Source organism: Oryx dammah, unplaced genomic scaffold (genome assembly GCF_014754425.2).
Source record: "Oryx dammah isolate SB20612 unplaced genomic scaffold, SCBI_Odam_1.1 HiC_scaffold_19, whole genome shotgun sequence".
Taxonomy (NCBI): Eukaryota; Metazoa; Chordata; class Mammalia; order Artiodactyla; family Bovidae; genus Oryx; species Oryx dammah.
The window spans coordinates 4,126,403-4,142,134 of NW_024070203.1; the positions used below are offsets into that span (position 1 = coordinate 4,126,403).

The following is a 15,732-nucleotide window of genomic DNA, read 5'->3' on the forward strand; positions in this document are numbered from 1 at the left end:
TGCTTTCTTTTGGTCTCTATTTGCATGGAATATCTTTTTCTAGCCCTTCACTTTCAGTCTGTATGTGTCCCTTGTTTTGAGGTGGATCTCTTGTAGACAACATATATAGGGGTCTTGTTTTGTATCCATTCAGCCAGTCTTTGTCTTTTGGTTGGGGCATTCAACCCATTTACGTTTAAGGTAATTATTGATAAGTATGATCCCATTGCCATTTACTTTATTGTTTGGGGTTCAGGTTTATACACCCTTTTTGTGTTTCCTGTCTAGAGAATATCTTTTAGCATTTGTTGGAGAGCTGGTTTGGTGGTGCTGAATTCTCTCAGCTTTTGCTTGTCTGTAAAGCTTTTTTTTTTTTGTGTGTGTGTGTAATCAAGTTTTATTAAAGTATAAAGGAGATAGAGAAAACTTCTGACATAGGCATCAGAAGAAGGTAGAAAAAGTACCCGCTTGTTAGTGTTAGCAATGGAGTTATATACTCTCCAGTAAATCCAAAGAATGTCTGGAGGTTGTAAAGACCTCACCAGACCTACTCCCATAATTTACATTTTAAGATAACAGAATTAGCCAGAAGGTTTAATCCAGAGACTTGATTTCTCCTTCGTATTTGAATGAGATCCTTGCTGGGTACAGTAATCTGGGCTGTAGGTTATTTTCTTTGATCACTTTAAGTATGTCCTGCCATTCCTTCCTGGCCTGAAGAGTTTCTCTTGAAAGATTAGCTGTTATCCTTATGGGAATCCTCTTGTGTGTTATTTGTTGTTTTTCCTTTGCTGCTTTTAATATTTGTTCTTTGTGTTTGATCTTTGTTAATTTGATTAATATGTGTCTTGGGATGCTTTGCCTTGAGTTTATCCTGTTTGGGACTCTCTGAGTTTCTTGGACTTGGGTAATTATTTCCTTCCTCATTTGAGGGAAGTTTTCAACTATTATCTCCTCAAGTATTTTCTCATGGTCTTTCTTTTTGTCTTCTTCTTCTGGGACTCCTGTAATTCGAATATTTGAGCATTTCATATTGTCCTGAAGGTCTCTGAGATTGTCCTCATTTCTTTTAATTTGTTTTTCTTTTTTCCTCTCTGATTCATTTATTTCTACCATTCTATCTTATACTTCATAACCCTATCTTCTGCCTCCATTATTCTATTTGTTGCCTCCAGAGTGTTTTTGATCTCATTTATTGCATTATTCATTATATATTGACTCTTGTTTATTTCTTCTAGGTCCTTGTTAAACCTTTCTTGCTTCTTCTCAAAGCTTGTCTCCAGGCTATTTATCTGTGATTCCATTTTGATTTCAAGATTTTGGATCATTTTTGCTATCATTATTTGGAATTTTTTATCAGGTAGATTCTCTATCTCTTCCTCTTTTGTTTGGTTTGGTGGGCATTTATCTTGTTCCTTTACCTGCTGGGTATTCCTCTGTCTCTTCATCTTGTTTATATTGCTGCATTTGGGGTGGCCTTTCTGTATTCTGGCAGTTTGTGGAGTTCTCTTTATTGTGGAGTTTCCTCACTGTGGGTGGGGTTTGTGGAGATTCTTTAAAAAACTATAAATAGAACTGCCTTATGACCCAGCAATCCCACTGCTGGGCATACACACCGAGGAAACCAGAATTGAAAGAGACACGTGTACCCCAATGTTCATCACAGCACTGTTTATAATAGCCAGGACATGGAAGCAACCTAGATGTCCATCAGCAGATGAATGGATAAGAAAGCTGTGGTACATATACACAATGGAATATTACTCAGCCATTAAAAAGAATGCATTTGAATCAGTTCTAATGAGGTGGATGAAACTGGAGCTGATTATACAGAGTGAAGTAAGCCAAAAAGAAAAACACCAATACAGTATACTAACACATATATATGGAATTTAGAAAGATGGTAACAACCCTGTATGCAAGACAACAAAAGAGACACAGATGTATAGAACAGTCTTTTGGACTCTGTGGGAGAGGGAGAGGGTGGGATGATCTGGGAGAATGGCATTGAAACATGTATAATATCATATAAGAAATGAATCACCAGTCTAGGGTTGATGCAGGATACAGGATGCTTGGGGTGGGTACACTAGGATAACCCAGAGAGATGGTATGGGGAGGGAGGTGGGAGTGGGGTTCAGGATTGGGAACATGTGTATACCTGTGGCAGATTCATGTTGATGTATGGCAAAACCAAAACAGTATTGTAAAGTGCAAAAAAAAAAAAAAAAAAAAGAAAAAGAAAAAACCTCAAAAAAAAAATCAAATCAAAAAGAATAAAACACCTAGGAGAAAACTTAACTGAGAAAATGAAAGATTTATGCTCTGAAAACTCTAAAACAATAATTAAAGAAATTGAAGATGATACAAAGAAATGTAAAGATCCATATTCATGGATCAGAAGGCTTAATATTGTCAAAATTTTATACTACCCGAAGCAATCTACATATTTAATGTAATCTCTATCAAAATATCCATTACATTTTTTTTTTCACAGAACTAGAACAGATAATCCCAAAATTTATATGGAGCTGTAAAAGACTCTGAATAGCCAAAGTCATTCTGAGAGAGGAGAATAAAGCTGGAGTTCTTACACTCTCTGGCTCAGATTATATTAAAAAGTCAAAACAACATGGTACTGTCACAAAAACAGACACACAGCTCAACAGAACAGAATAGAGAGCCCAGAAATGAACCCACACGTCTATGGTCAATTAATCTATGACAAAGGAGGCAAAATATACGATGGAGAAAAGACAGTCTCTTCAGGAAGAAGTGCTGGGAAAACTGAACAGACACATGTAAAAGAACCAGATATTGAACAATGGACTGGTTCCAAATTCAGAAAGGAGAATATCAAGGCTGCATGTTGTCACCCTGCTTATTTAACTTATGTGCAGAGTACATCATGCAAAATGCCGGGCTGGATGAAGCGCAAGCTGGAATCAAGATTGCTGGGAGAAATATCAATAATCTCAGATAAGCAGATAACACCACCCTTTTTTAAGAATTTTATTTTAATTGGAGGCTAATTACTTTACAATATTGTGGAGGGTTTTTCCATACATTGACATGAGTCAGCCATGGGTGTATATGTGTCCCCCATCCTGAACCCCCCTCCCAACTCCCTCCCCATCCCAGCCCTCTGGATCATGCCAGTGTACCAGCCCTGAGCACCCTGTCTCATGCATCGAACTTGGACTGGCGATCTATTTCACTTATGAAAATATGCATATCTCAATGCTATTCTCTCAAATCATCCCACCCTCACCTTCTCCCACAAAGTCCAAAAGTCTGTTCTTTACATCTATGTCTTTTTGCTGTCTCGCATATAGGGTCATCATTACCATCTTTCTAAATTCCATATATGTGCATTAATAAACTGTATTGGTGTTTTCCTTTCTGACTTACTTTGCTCTCTGTAATAGGCTCCAGTTTCATCCACCTCATTAGAACTGATTCAAATGCATTATTTTTAATAGCTGAGTAATATTCCATTGTGTATATGTACCACAGCTTTCTTATCCATTCATCTGCCGATGGACATCTAGGTTGCTTCCATGTCCTGGCTATTGTAAACAATGTTGTGCTGAACACTGGGGTACACGTGACACCACCCTTATGGCAGAAAGTGAAGAGGAACTAAAGAACCTCTTGATGAAAGAGGAGAGTGACAAAGCTGGTTTTAAATTCAACATTCAAAAAACTAAGATCATGGCATCTGGTCCCATCACTTCATGGGAAATAGATGGGGAAACAGTGGAAACAGTGTCAGACTTTATTTTGGGGGGCTCCAAAATCACTACAGATGGTGACTGCAACTATGAAATTAAAAGATGCTTGGTCCTTGGAAGAAAAGCTATGACCAACCTAGACAGCATATTAAAAAGCAGAGATATTACTTTGCCTACAAAGGTCCATTTAGTCAAAGCCATGGTTTCTCCAGTAGTCATGTATGAATGTGAGAGTTGGACCATAAAGAAAGCTGAGCACTGAAGAATTGATGTTTTTGAACTGTGGTGTTGGAGAAGACTCTTGAGAGTCCCTTGGACAGCAAGGAGATCAAACCAGTCAATCCTAAAGGGAATCAGTCCTGAATATTCATTGGAAGGACTGATGCTAAAGCTGAAGCTCCAATACACTAGCCACCTGATGTGAAGAACTGACTCACTGGAAAAGATCCTGGTGCTGGGAAAGACTGAAGGAAGGAGGGGATGGGGACAACAGAAGATGAGATGGTTGGATGGCATCACTAACTCAATGGATATGAGTTTACGCAAGCTCTGGGAGTTGGTGATGGATGGACAGGGAAGCCTGGCGTGCTGCAGTCCATGGGGTCACAAAGAGTTGTACATGACCGAGTGACTGAACTGAACTGAGAACATTCTCCAACACCATTTACAAAAATAAACTCAAAATGGATTAAAAACTAAATATAAGACTGAATACTTCTAGAGAAAAACATAGGCAGAATACTCTTCAACATAAATCATAATTTTTTGGATCTATCTCCTAAAGCAAAGGAAACAAAAGCAAAAATAAACAAACAGGACTTAATTAAACTAAAAATTTTTTGCACAGCAAAGGAAACCATCAACAAAACAAAAAGCAACCTACTGAATGGGAGAAGATATTTGCAAGTAATATGAATGATAAGGTGTTAATATCCAACATACATAAACTGCTCATGTAACTCAACATCAAAAAAAATAACCTAATTAAAATTGGGCAGAAGAAATGAATAGACATTTTTCCAAAGAAGACCTTCAGAGAACCAAGAGTCACATGAAAAGATTCTCAAGATTGTAATCATCAGAGAAACGGAAATCAAAATCATAATAAAATATAACCTTATACTCATTAGGATGGCTAATTCCAAAACTCTACAAATAACTAATACTGGCAAAGATGTAGAGAAAATAAAACACTTGTACACTGCTGGTGGGATGTAAATTGGTGCAGTCACTGGAAAACAGTATGGAGTTTTTTCAAAAAGCTAAAAATGGAACTATCATTGATCCAGAAATTATACTTCTGGGTATATATCCAAATAAAACACACTGATTTGGAAAAGGTACATGCACCCCAGTGTTCATACCAGCACTATTTACAATAGCCAAGCTGTGGAGGCAACTTAAGTGTCCATCAACAGATGAATGGATAAAGAAGGTGTGAAGTATATATAATGAAATACTCCTTCAGCATAAAAAATTATGAAATTCTGACATTTGCAGCAAAATGGATGAGCTTATAAGGTATTAAGCTTAGTGAAATAAGTTGGACAGAGGAAAAAAATACTGTATGTTATCGCTTTTATGTGGAATCTAAAAAATGAGACAAGTAGATGTATATATAAAAAAGAGAAACATACTCGCAGATATAGGGAACAAACTAGTGGTTACCACTGGGAAGAGGGAAGAAGAGGGGGCAAGATAGGGGTATGGAATTAAGAAGTACAAGCTATTATGTATAAAATAAATAAGCAACAAAGATATATTGTATAGCACAGGGAAGATAGCTAATACTTCATAAGAAGTTTAAATGGATATAATCTATAAAAATATAGAATCACTATGCTATATACTATACCTATAATCAGTATAATATTATTAATCACCTATGAAAGTGAAAATCGCTCAGTCGTGTCTGACTCTTTGTGACCCCATTGACCATAAAGTCCATGGAACCAGGCCAGAATACCGGAGTGGGTAGCCTTTCCCTTCTCCAGGGGATCTTCTCAACCCAGGGATCACATCCAGGTCTCCCACACTGCAGGCAGATTCTTTACCAGCTGAGGCACCAAGGAAGCCCAAGAATGCTGGAGTGGGTAGTCTACTCCTTCTCTAGCGGATTTCCCCAACCCAGGAATCGCACTGGGGTCTCCTGCATTGCAGGCAGATTCTTTACCAACTGAGCTATCAGGGAAGCCCATTAATCACCTCTATGTCAATATATATATATTTTTTAATTTTGTAGAAGCATTCTTGGGTGTAAGGACATGTCCTTTGTTTCCTTGTGGGAAATGGCTAACATAATCTATAGTCAGGCAGGTGGAAGACTCAAGGTATTTCAACTGCCCTCTGGAGGGTATTCTTTGGAAAGATGGAAGTTTCCAGAAATCTGCAGGCTGCACAATAGGAGACAGCCATCCCTATAGGCGTCCAAGAGTCAAATGTCAGCAATTTCCTATGGCTCAATCTAATAAAAGAGACCAAGGACTTGAACCCCCTCACAGGACATGAGGTAATTAAAAATTCCACAGATTTAGTCCTTAGGAATTTAATTCTAAGCATGAGGGGACATAAGGTTAAAAAAAACCTGGTTATCTATTATGCACCGAATTGTGTTCACCCCCGTCCCCTCAATTCACATGTTAAAGTCCTAACCCTTAGTACTTCAGCATGTGATCTCATTTACAAGTAATTTTTATTTTTTTTCAGAAGTAGTTACTTCAGGTGAGGTCATACTGGAGCAGGGGGACTCCTAACTCAGTGTGATGGTGTCCTCATAAAAATAAACTTTGGACACAGAGATGTGCACATGTGGGAACACCATGTCAAGATGAGAGTTGTGGGGTCCCAAGCCCAGTGAGCCAGAAGGAGCTGAAAGCAAGGCCTGGGATGCACCTCTCCCAAAAGCTGCAGAGATGGTGAGGCCCTGCCAGTACCTCTGGAGCTCTGAGGTTACACGTTTCTGATGGTGAAGCCATTCAGATTGTGATGCTTTGTTAGAGCAGTTCTAGAAGGCAGTGGCACCCCACTCCAGTACTCTTGCCTGGAAAATCCCATGGGCGGAGGAGCCTGGTGGGCTGCGGTCCGTGGAGTCGCTGAGAGTTGGACACGACTGAGCGACTTCACTTTCACTTTTCATTTTCATGCATTGGAGAAGGAAATGGCAACCCACTCCAGTGTTCTTGCCTGGAGAATCCCAGGGACGGGGGGAGCCTGGTGGGCTACTGTCTATGGGGTCGCACAGAGTCGGACATGACTGAAGTGACTTAGCAGCAGCAGCAGCAGCAAATTAACATGTGGCCTAAGAGGGCTGTGCTTCTTTGGAAAGAAAGCCCAAGGCTGGCTCTACATTCAGCAACTCAGGGCCTCACAGAAACATACTTCACCAGGTCTGAGCGTGGTTGTCCTTGGAGGGGAGGAGCGGACCCAGGTCAGTGTCAGGATTCTCTGTGATAATGCTAAAAATCCAAAAATCCATGCCTGTGCCCAAATCATGTTTTCCAAAGCTAATGGATCCTATGGCACTGGGAGGGGTAAGGCAAAAAATTTGGACTGAAATTATATCTCTAAATCTTCTAGGCCCAGAAGGATTTCCTGCAGTGCCTCCTAAGAAGCCATCACGTTCTGTGCCATCTTTGGGTTTAACTCACTGCTCGGAAAGCTCTTGAATATTTTATTTTGGAGAAGTGTTTTCTGTCCTTGCTAGTCTGTGCATGTGAAAATGAAGTTGTGATTTGATACTCAAAAGGAAAAATAGATTATTTTGCTGGCAAATTGGTTTTTTTGGATCAATGATTTGGAGAAGTGAAGGCTGGAATTGGTTGCCAGGAGGCAGAGCATCCATCTCCAACAGATGAGACCAATTCTCGGCAAGCTGCACTGAGTGTGATGATGCTAAGATAACCAACTACACATTTTCCATGTGGATCTTTAAAAAACAATATCAAATGTAAAATCGGCTTGTACGTGGCCTCCAGAGAGAACACATTTTTTTTTCCTTTCAAATCTAGATTGTTGTAAGGAGCTCTGGTTCCAACGGCTTTACCAGTTGACAGAGCCTATCAAATTTTTATTACAATCCCCAGAGCTGGAGACAATGCAGAGCAGTTTGCTGGATTGTGAGCAGATTTTCCTTGAGGGGAAGAATATGCTCAGCATTGTTGCTTCTTTGCAAACAGTCTTGCAGGATGGGAGCAGCTGTTCTGCAAATTATTTTTCTGATGGAGAGGGAAGTCTACCTTTTACTCATTGCATCCTCAAGAGAGCATGCGAAAATGCCTAGAAACATACTTTTAGCATTGTCCCCATCTCCCTCTTTGGGCTCTCTGTTCCTCGCTTCCTTTTTTCTAATTCAATTTTTGATTTGTGCTGTGAGAGGAGAGGGCTTCTTATGCCTGAATTTCTTCCTCTGATGACAAGGAAAATGTAGAGGAAAATATCAACTCTTGTACAGGGGCCAAAGGCAATTCCTTTGCCTTTGAGGATTCTTGGTACAAGGGAATGAGCCAGGAACTCTTTCAGGTGAGAAGACAAAGGGGAGGTGTCTGAGTGGTCTGCCACTCATCCCTCGGGGTAGCTGCTTCAGCAGAATCCTGGCTGCAGGATGGTTGGAGCTTCTGCAAGATGAGGTGCCGAGGCCCAGGACTCAAATGCAGATGTTGCATCAATCAATGCCAGTTGAACCAGGAAGATTATTTTAACCTTGGAATGTCACTTTATGTGTTTCAACACATGGTTCATTAGTTAATCTCCAGGAAAGTTTCACTCAGGCCCCCTTTGTCTCTGTGCTTATTCGGACAGCCAGACCAACAGGCGTGTGATGAATTGCAGATTGAAACAACCTCAGCATCCCCAACAGATGGGGGTGGCATGCGGTGGGTGTGGACACACCAGGTGAAAACCACAAATCACTTACCGTGGCATGTTTGCCCCTTTATTTTGTGGAGCTGAGGGTGAGGAGGCGGTGGTTACAACCCAGAAAGGTAGTCGGTGTAGGTGTAAGTATTGGGAAGGTAGGCTACACCTCTTCCATTCATCCTATAGGCTGACCTCAGTAGAACAGCCTGATCTCAGTGGAAGACCCTTAACTATTCTTAGAAGGAAACAGTCAAGCATTTGAAAGTTACATTTCCAGGGGGGTCTAAAGCCTTCTGATGTTAAATGGTAACAATGTTTCATCTGGGGAAGAGAATCTAAGGTCTCCCCTGTTTACACAGTCATGCTCTGATCCTGAAGTTATCTTCTGAGCACAGGTAGACTAAATACCTTGAGCCTCAGTCTTGTAATGTTAGTAACAACAGCCAGAGTTCTTTTAGGTGTTGCTGTTGTTTAGTTGCTAAGTCCTGTTCAACTGTTTTGTGACCCCATTGTAGCTCTCTAGGGTCCTTTATCCATGGATTCTCCAGGCAAGAATGCTGGAGTGGGCTGCTGTTTCCTTCTCCAAGGGATCTTCCTGACCCAGGGATCAAACTGTGTCTCCTGTGTTGCAGGCAGATTTTTTTTACTGCAGGGCCACCAGGAAAGCCCTCTTTTAGGTGAGGCAACAGCTAAATTCAAAGAACTGGTTTGCTGTCAGAAAGACTCTCCACTCACCTGCCCTGGTCAGCCCTATTTTGGGGGAAATAAAATCTTAAAGTTAAAAGATTTATGTTCTCAACTTTAAACTCTAAAATAGAAACACACTATATATCTTCATTTAAGGGAAAACTGACTCATTGGCAAGATAAACTATATATAGTAGTGGTATTGAGAGACTTGTGTACAGATATGAGCATTAAAAGTTGTGCAAGAAACAGCAAATATTCAAGTAGCTAAGTAGCAACTTCGTAAATCTTATACTAAGGGTGGAAGTAATATACCATAGTCTTTAAGTTTTTTAGCTGACACTGTGACATCAGAGCTAACTCATTCTCATTATTTTGAAGCATTTATAGTAAACCCTACTTTGTACCAATAGATGTCATTACAGAAACATACCATATCCTAATTGATTAATTTAGATATGCTTCTCTTACTTTTTTTCATGGAGGCCAAGGCTTATAGTTTTGAAAAGCTAGTATAGATAGATCTATCCAGAAAATGTTTACAAAAGAATCGTAAAGTATACCTCAAACATTCTTCCTAATATACATTAGAATGTAATAAACATTCCTTTCCATTTTCCCTGGAAAATCCAAGTAAATGAGAAAATTTAAGACAGGATTATTCAGGAAGTGGAAGAGACTTTCCATACTTTTGATTTTAAATTTGTCAGCCACAAACAATCCATGTCTTCATGGTGAACTTAATCTGATGAAATAAGCATCGCGGCTTTGAATTAATTAGCTTGTCATTTAATAAGCATTTTTCTGATCACCTGCTACTTTCGAGGGCCCTGCTGGCATGGGCATCTTGTTTCTTTGGGATTTTAAACAAAGGAGCAACAGTAGTCAGCAGGAAGGGAGACCAGGAACGCAGGAGAGACATAGAGGGAGTGTCTCCAAATCTGCAGCTTATCAATGATAGTGTGATGTCACAAGGGATCTGAGTCAGTGGCTGGAATGCCCCACACAAAGCGATCGGATCCCAAACATGTGATGCTTGATGAGTCACTCGATGGTCTCACTCGGGTGTCTGAGTCCCACTCAGTTGCTCACCCTCATTTTTTCCATCTGCTGTGCTTCCTTGTAGAATTGGGGGCAAAATTCTTGGGTCCTTCCAGGTCACATTCCACCCAAACTAACTGTACTTTAAAACCTTGGAGAAGTTAAAGTAGCTCCTTCCTAAAAGGTGGGCGATTTCAGTCTTGACCTAGAGTATATCAGCCTTTGTTTGAGATTTTAGTGTAGCACCCGGTAGTTTGGTAAGAAATCTATCACCTGTTGCACTACCCAGAGTTCTCAGTCAGTCAGTTCAGTTCAGTTCAATCGCTCAGTCGTGTCTGACTGCGACCCCGTGAATCGAAGCACGCCAGGTTTCCCTGTCCATCATCAACTCCCGGAATTCACTCAGATTCATGTCCATCGAGTCAGTGATGCCATCCAGCCATCTCATCCTGGGTCGTCCCCTTCTCCTCCTGCCCCCAGTCCCTCCCAGCATCAGGATCTTCTCCAATGAGTCAACTCTTTGCATGAGGTGGCCAAAGTACTGGAGTTTCAGCTTTAGCATCAGTCCTTCCAAAGAAATCCCAGGGCTGATCTCCTTCAGAATGGACTGGTTGGATCTCTTTGCAGTCCAAGGGACTCTCAAGAGTCTTCTCCAACACCACAGTTCAAAAGCATCAATTCTTTGGTGCTCAGCTTTCTTCACAGTTCAACTCTCACATCCATACATGACCACTGGAAAAACCATAGCCTTGACTAGATGGACATTTGTTGGCAAAGGAATGTCTCTGCTTTTCAACATGCTATCTAGGTTGGTGATAACTTTTCTTCCAAGGAGTAAGCGTCTTTTAATTTCATGGCTGCAGTCACCATCTGCAGTGATTTTGGAGCCCCCCAAAATAAAGTCTGACACTGTTTCCACTGGTTCCCCATCTATTTGCCATGAAGTGATGGGACCGGATGTCATGATCTTTGTTTTCTGAATGTTGAGCTTTAAGCCAACTTCTTCACTCCTCTTTCACTTTCATCAAGAGTCTTTTTAGTTCCTCTTCACTTTCTGCCATAAGGGTGGTGTCAACGGCATATCTGAGGTTATTGATATTTCTCCCAGCAATCTTGATTCCAGCTTGTGCTTCTTCCAGTTCAGCATTTCTCATGATGTACTCTGCATATAAGTTAAATAAGCAGGGTGACAATATACAGCCTTGATGTACTCCATTTCCTATTTGGAACCAGTCTGTTGTTCCATGTCCAGTTCTAACTGTTGCTTCCTGACCTGCATACAGGTTTCTCAGGAGGCAGGTCAGGTGGTCTGGTATTCCCATCTCTTTCAGAATTTTCCACAGTTTATTGTGATCTACACAGTCAAAGGCTTTCTAAGAAAGTAAATAATCTCTTTCTGCCCTCAGGGAAACTAAACATATGATATCATCACTGGTGAAACATGGTTTTGCATTTTTTTTACATGAAGTTTTACAAACTTTGAAATGAATTTTTAAAAAATCCTGGTTTTGTAAAAAGATGCTGAACAAAATAGTTTTTTGGAAATATATTTTCATTATAGAAAGATATTAAGCACATGTAATTATGCTTCAAGGTCTGAGCAGTTAGCAATTATTTTTCAAATATAACATCACATAAAATCTCTGTATACAAGATGTGAGTTAAAGAAACCATACCTTGTGATAATATCCATCAAGAGTCTGTTGCATTCCTTGTACTCCAGGGGGTCCCTGTATTAGAAACAAGTCAAAGGCATATGTAAACATTTATCAAAGCAATGTATATTTAAATAACATGCCTAAGAATTCTTAAAATCTTACAGGTAAGAAAAAGGAAGAGTCTGTTTAAGTCAAGTATTCTAATTAATAGAGAATTACATGGACATTAACTTATCAGGTTCCCAAATATATTTCTAAGTTAAATACTGCATGAATCCAAAGAAAGGTCCTAACTGGGAACATGTAACATATTACTAGACAGTCAGCCATCAGCATATTCTTTATTGAAAGGAATTGTTCCCATGAAACTCCTCAAGGGAAGAGCTGAAGGGCTCCAGTTTATTGTTGACACTTCTTAGAAGCCTTTGATCAACATGTTACAGAAATAAATGTGTGCCGTCCATGTGTTATCAACTTAAAAGATAAAGGAAAAGCAGTTTTCCTTTTTCCTATTGCTTTACTCTTCTTGAGTTAGTTGGATAAAAATGGGCTGCCCATGAGCCTTTAGGCCACAAAAAGATATTTGCTGTGTAATGTCAGGTTTGAGACATTTAAGTACATGTGGTTTTCAGTTGATATGGGGATATTCACGAAGCACTATGCTGAGATGCAGGCAGATACAAAGGAAGTAAAGAAACCTGTCTCTCCCTAAAACTTTTTGAGTTTTTCAAGGATTACATTTTGGGGAGAGGGGTATAAGAAAATGCAAGGATTAGCATGATTTTAATTCAAGTAGTTCAGGCTAAGGTATATTCAGCTATCTAAGAAAAGAGACTGCATATTTCATCTATATTTCGAAAGCTTCTCAGTTCAGTTCAGTTTAGTCGCTCAGTCGTGTCTGACTCTTTGCGACCCCATGAATCACAGCACACCAGGCCTCCCTGTCCATCAGGAGGAGAGAAAATGTTAGAGACGCAAAGTTCTCACAAGGTAAGACGCCAAAAGGCTAAGCGTCTTTGTGACTGAGCAAACCAAAGTCACTATTATACAAAGATTATTATTTTAAAAAGGGAACAAAAGCATTGAAAAGTGAAGAAACATTTTAAGAGGCAAGCATTATGGAGAACAATATGGAGGTTCCTTAAAGAACTACATAGAGAATTGCCTTGTGATCTAGCAATCCCACTCCTGGGCATAGTTCCGAAGATAAATATAATTCAAAAAGATCCGTGCCCTGCAATGTTCGCAGCAGCATTTTTTTTTACAATAGCCAAGGCATGGAAGCAACCTAAGTGTCCACTGGGCTTCCCTGGCGTCTCAGATGGTAAAGAATCTGCCTGCAATGTGGGAGACCCAGGTTTGATCCCTGGGTCACGAAGATCTTCTGGAGAAGGGAATGGCAACCCAAGTGTCCACTGACAGGTGAATGGATGAAAAGGATGTGGTACATGTACAGTAGAATATCACTCAGCCATTGAAAGGAACGAAATGATGCCATTTGCAGCTACGTGGATGGACCTAGAGAGTGCCATACTGAGTAAAGTCAGAGAAGGACAAATATCATATGCTACCCCTTATATGTGGACTCTAAAAAATGACACAAATAGACTTATGCATAAAACAGAAACAGACTCATAGAGAACAGTCTTATGGTTGGCAAGTGGGGAGAGGGCTGGATTGGGAGTTTGGGATTAGAAGATGTCAACTATTATATACAGAATAGATAAATAACAGGTCCTACTGTACAGCACAGGGAACTATATTCAATATATCCTGTGATAGACCATAATGGAAAATAATACGAAAATTATAAAAATGAATCACTTTGCTGTACACCAGAAACGAACCCAACATTGTATGTCAACTACAATTTAAAAAAAAGAAATAGTTTGAGAAACATTTGCTATCTGCACTCACTGGTATGGGTAACACCTTAAGTATATTGAAAAAGATTAATATTGGTCAACATTTATGACAGGTATTTCTTATGAACGGCCTGTGACATCTCTTCTAACACGAAGCCTTTGCTTTGTGTCATTAAACGTTGAGGACAGGAAGATGTAATGATGGATGATGGAATCAGGGTGGTTTAACTTGTGAGAAAATAATAGGCCTTGTGAGGAATGGAGCTTACTGCGGTTGGAAAGACAAATGATGCTGTTACCTTGCTGGAATCAAAACAGAGCTAATGTCAGAAAAGAATTCTCAAGGCGTTATATATTTTTCAGGTTCTCTTCCCATCAGCCAGCTTTGCGTGATGTATTCTAGGTCAGGTAGTTGAAGTGAGGAGGAAAGCAATCACTGAGTTGGGGTTATTTCACAAAGTGTCCAGCCAAGAAGGTGTGGGTTAGGAACCCATTCTTGAAAGTCAGCAGACAGGAGACTCCATTGATCCTTCTGCAACCATTTTTAATGGGGCAAGCAGAAATCTTAAATATCATATATATCTAGTAGTAGCCACAACAGGTAGCTTAGGAGTATATGCGTGGTAGGCATTTGGTGAATGGTGCATGCGTGTTGATCATAAGTCCAATTAGATCAAAGAATAGTGATGTGGTGGGTAAATTTAGCTTCAGACATATTCATCTTAACTAAAAGTGAAAGGCTGAACAATTTAGGTGCCGAATATAGCAGAGCAATTAATAAACATCTCTCAACTAGAGCATAAGAATCAATCAAATAATAATAGCAGACATTTATATAGTATGTATTGTGTGCCAGGCATTACACCAAGGGTTTCAAATAGACTAACTCATTTAATCTCTACAATGGCACCACAAGGTACCTACTCTCATTATTTTCAATTCAAAGGAACAGAAAATGAGCATTTGGAATGGTTTGCTGGCCGAAGGTTACACAACTGGTAATTGGTAGGGCTAATATTAAATGGAGGCAGGCTGGGTCCAAACTCACTTCTTATTTACGCTACTCTTTTAACATAAAGCAGACTCTCAGCCTAAAATAACTTTGGGGGTAATTTTTCTGTCATGCTGACCGTGACCTGAAGCATATTGTGTCTGATTGCTCTTTCCTATTTTACTTACAATACTGAAATTGAAAATAAAATAAGCAAAACTGGACTTGGCACTTCATATCAGCCAGCAGTGTGCTTGACACACTGTCTCTGGAGGCAGTGCTGCTGGAGGGCTGAGCAAGGCCTCTCTCTACATCCCAAATCTGTCTTCATATATTCTCTCCAGTCATGATAGGGAGATTTTGCCTGGCTAGCCCCCAGATACCTCCCTATCACAACTATACTCAAAATGCATCTTATCTTCCTCTGCAGAGCTTGACCGAGAAGGTGGTCAGAGGGCACACGCAGAGGGCCTCTGGAAGGGTCTTGCAGGAAGCAGCATGGTAGGGCCTGCACAGCACAGGCGTCATGGTGGATGAGGACAGTAAAAATAATGGGATGGGGCTAATCCTTTAAAAAGTTGGGTGAGAACTGGGTCTGGTCTCTCACAGACTGGTTATCTGTCTGTGGCATGCACCTGTTTTCCATGAATACAGAATACATTCTTCACCCAGAAGCCTGCGGGTGAGCACACCTCCCAGGACAAAGCAGGGGAGCCCAGGGCCACTCTTCCCTCTAAAAACAATAGCAAGAGCAGAGCCAGCTAAACAGGGTCACTGGTCAACAGAAAAGTCTGAACAACGTTATTCAGATACCCACCAGACTGATAAACCTATAAAAGTTACTTCCAGACTCTCTCATGTCCTGTTCTTGCCATAAAATGTCAGACTCACAGAGCTGTCTTCCAAATGAGGACAACCAGAAAT

At 40.3% G+C, this 15,732-nt stretch overlaps 1 protein-coding gene across 1 annotated transcript in view; it reads right to left on the reverse strand.

Annotated features, from left to right (window-relative positions):
* The window catches only part of COL19A1 (collagen type XIX alpha 1 chain), a 351,927-nt gene that overhangs the window by 83,748 nt on the left and 252,447 nt on the right, over positions 1-15,732 (reverse strand). Inside the window, exon 14 of the mRNA XM_040262167.1 lies at positions 11,971-12,024. Coding sequence (XP_040118101.1) covers positions 11,971-12,024 — 54 coding nt within the window. The remainder of the gene's footprint in view (positions 1-11,970; positions 12,025-15,732) is intronic.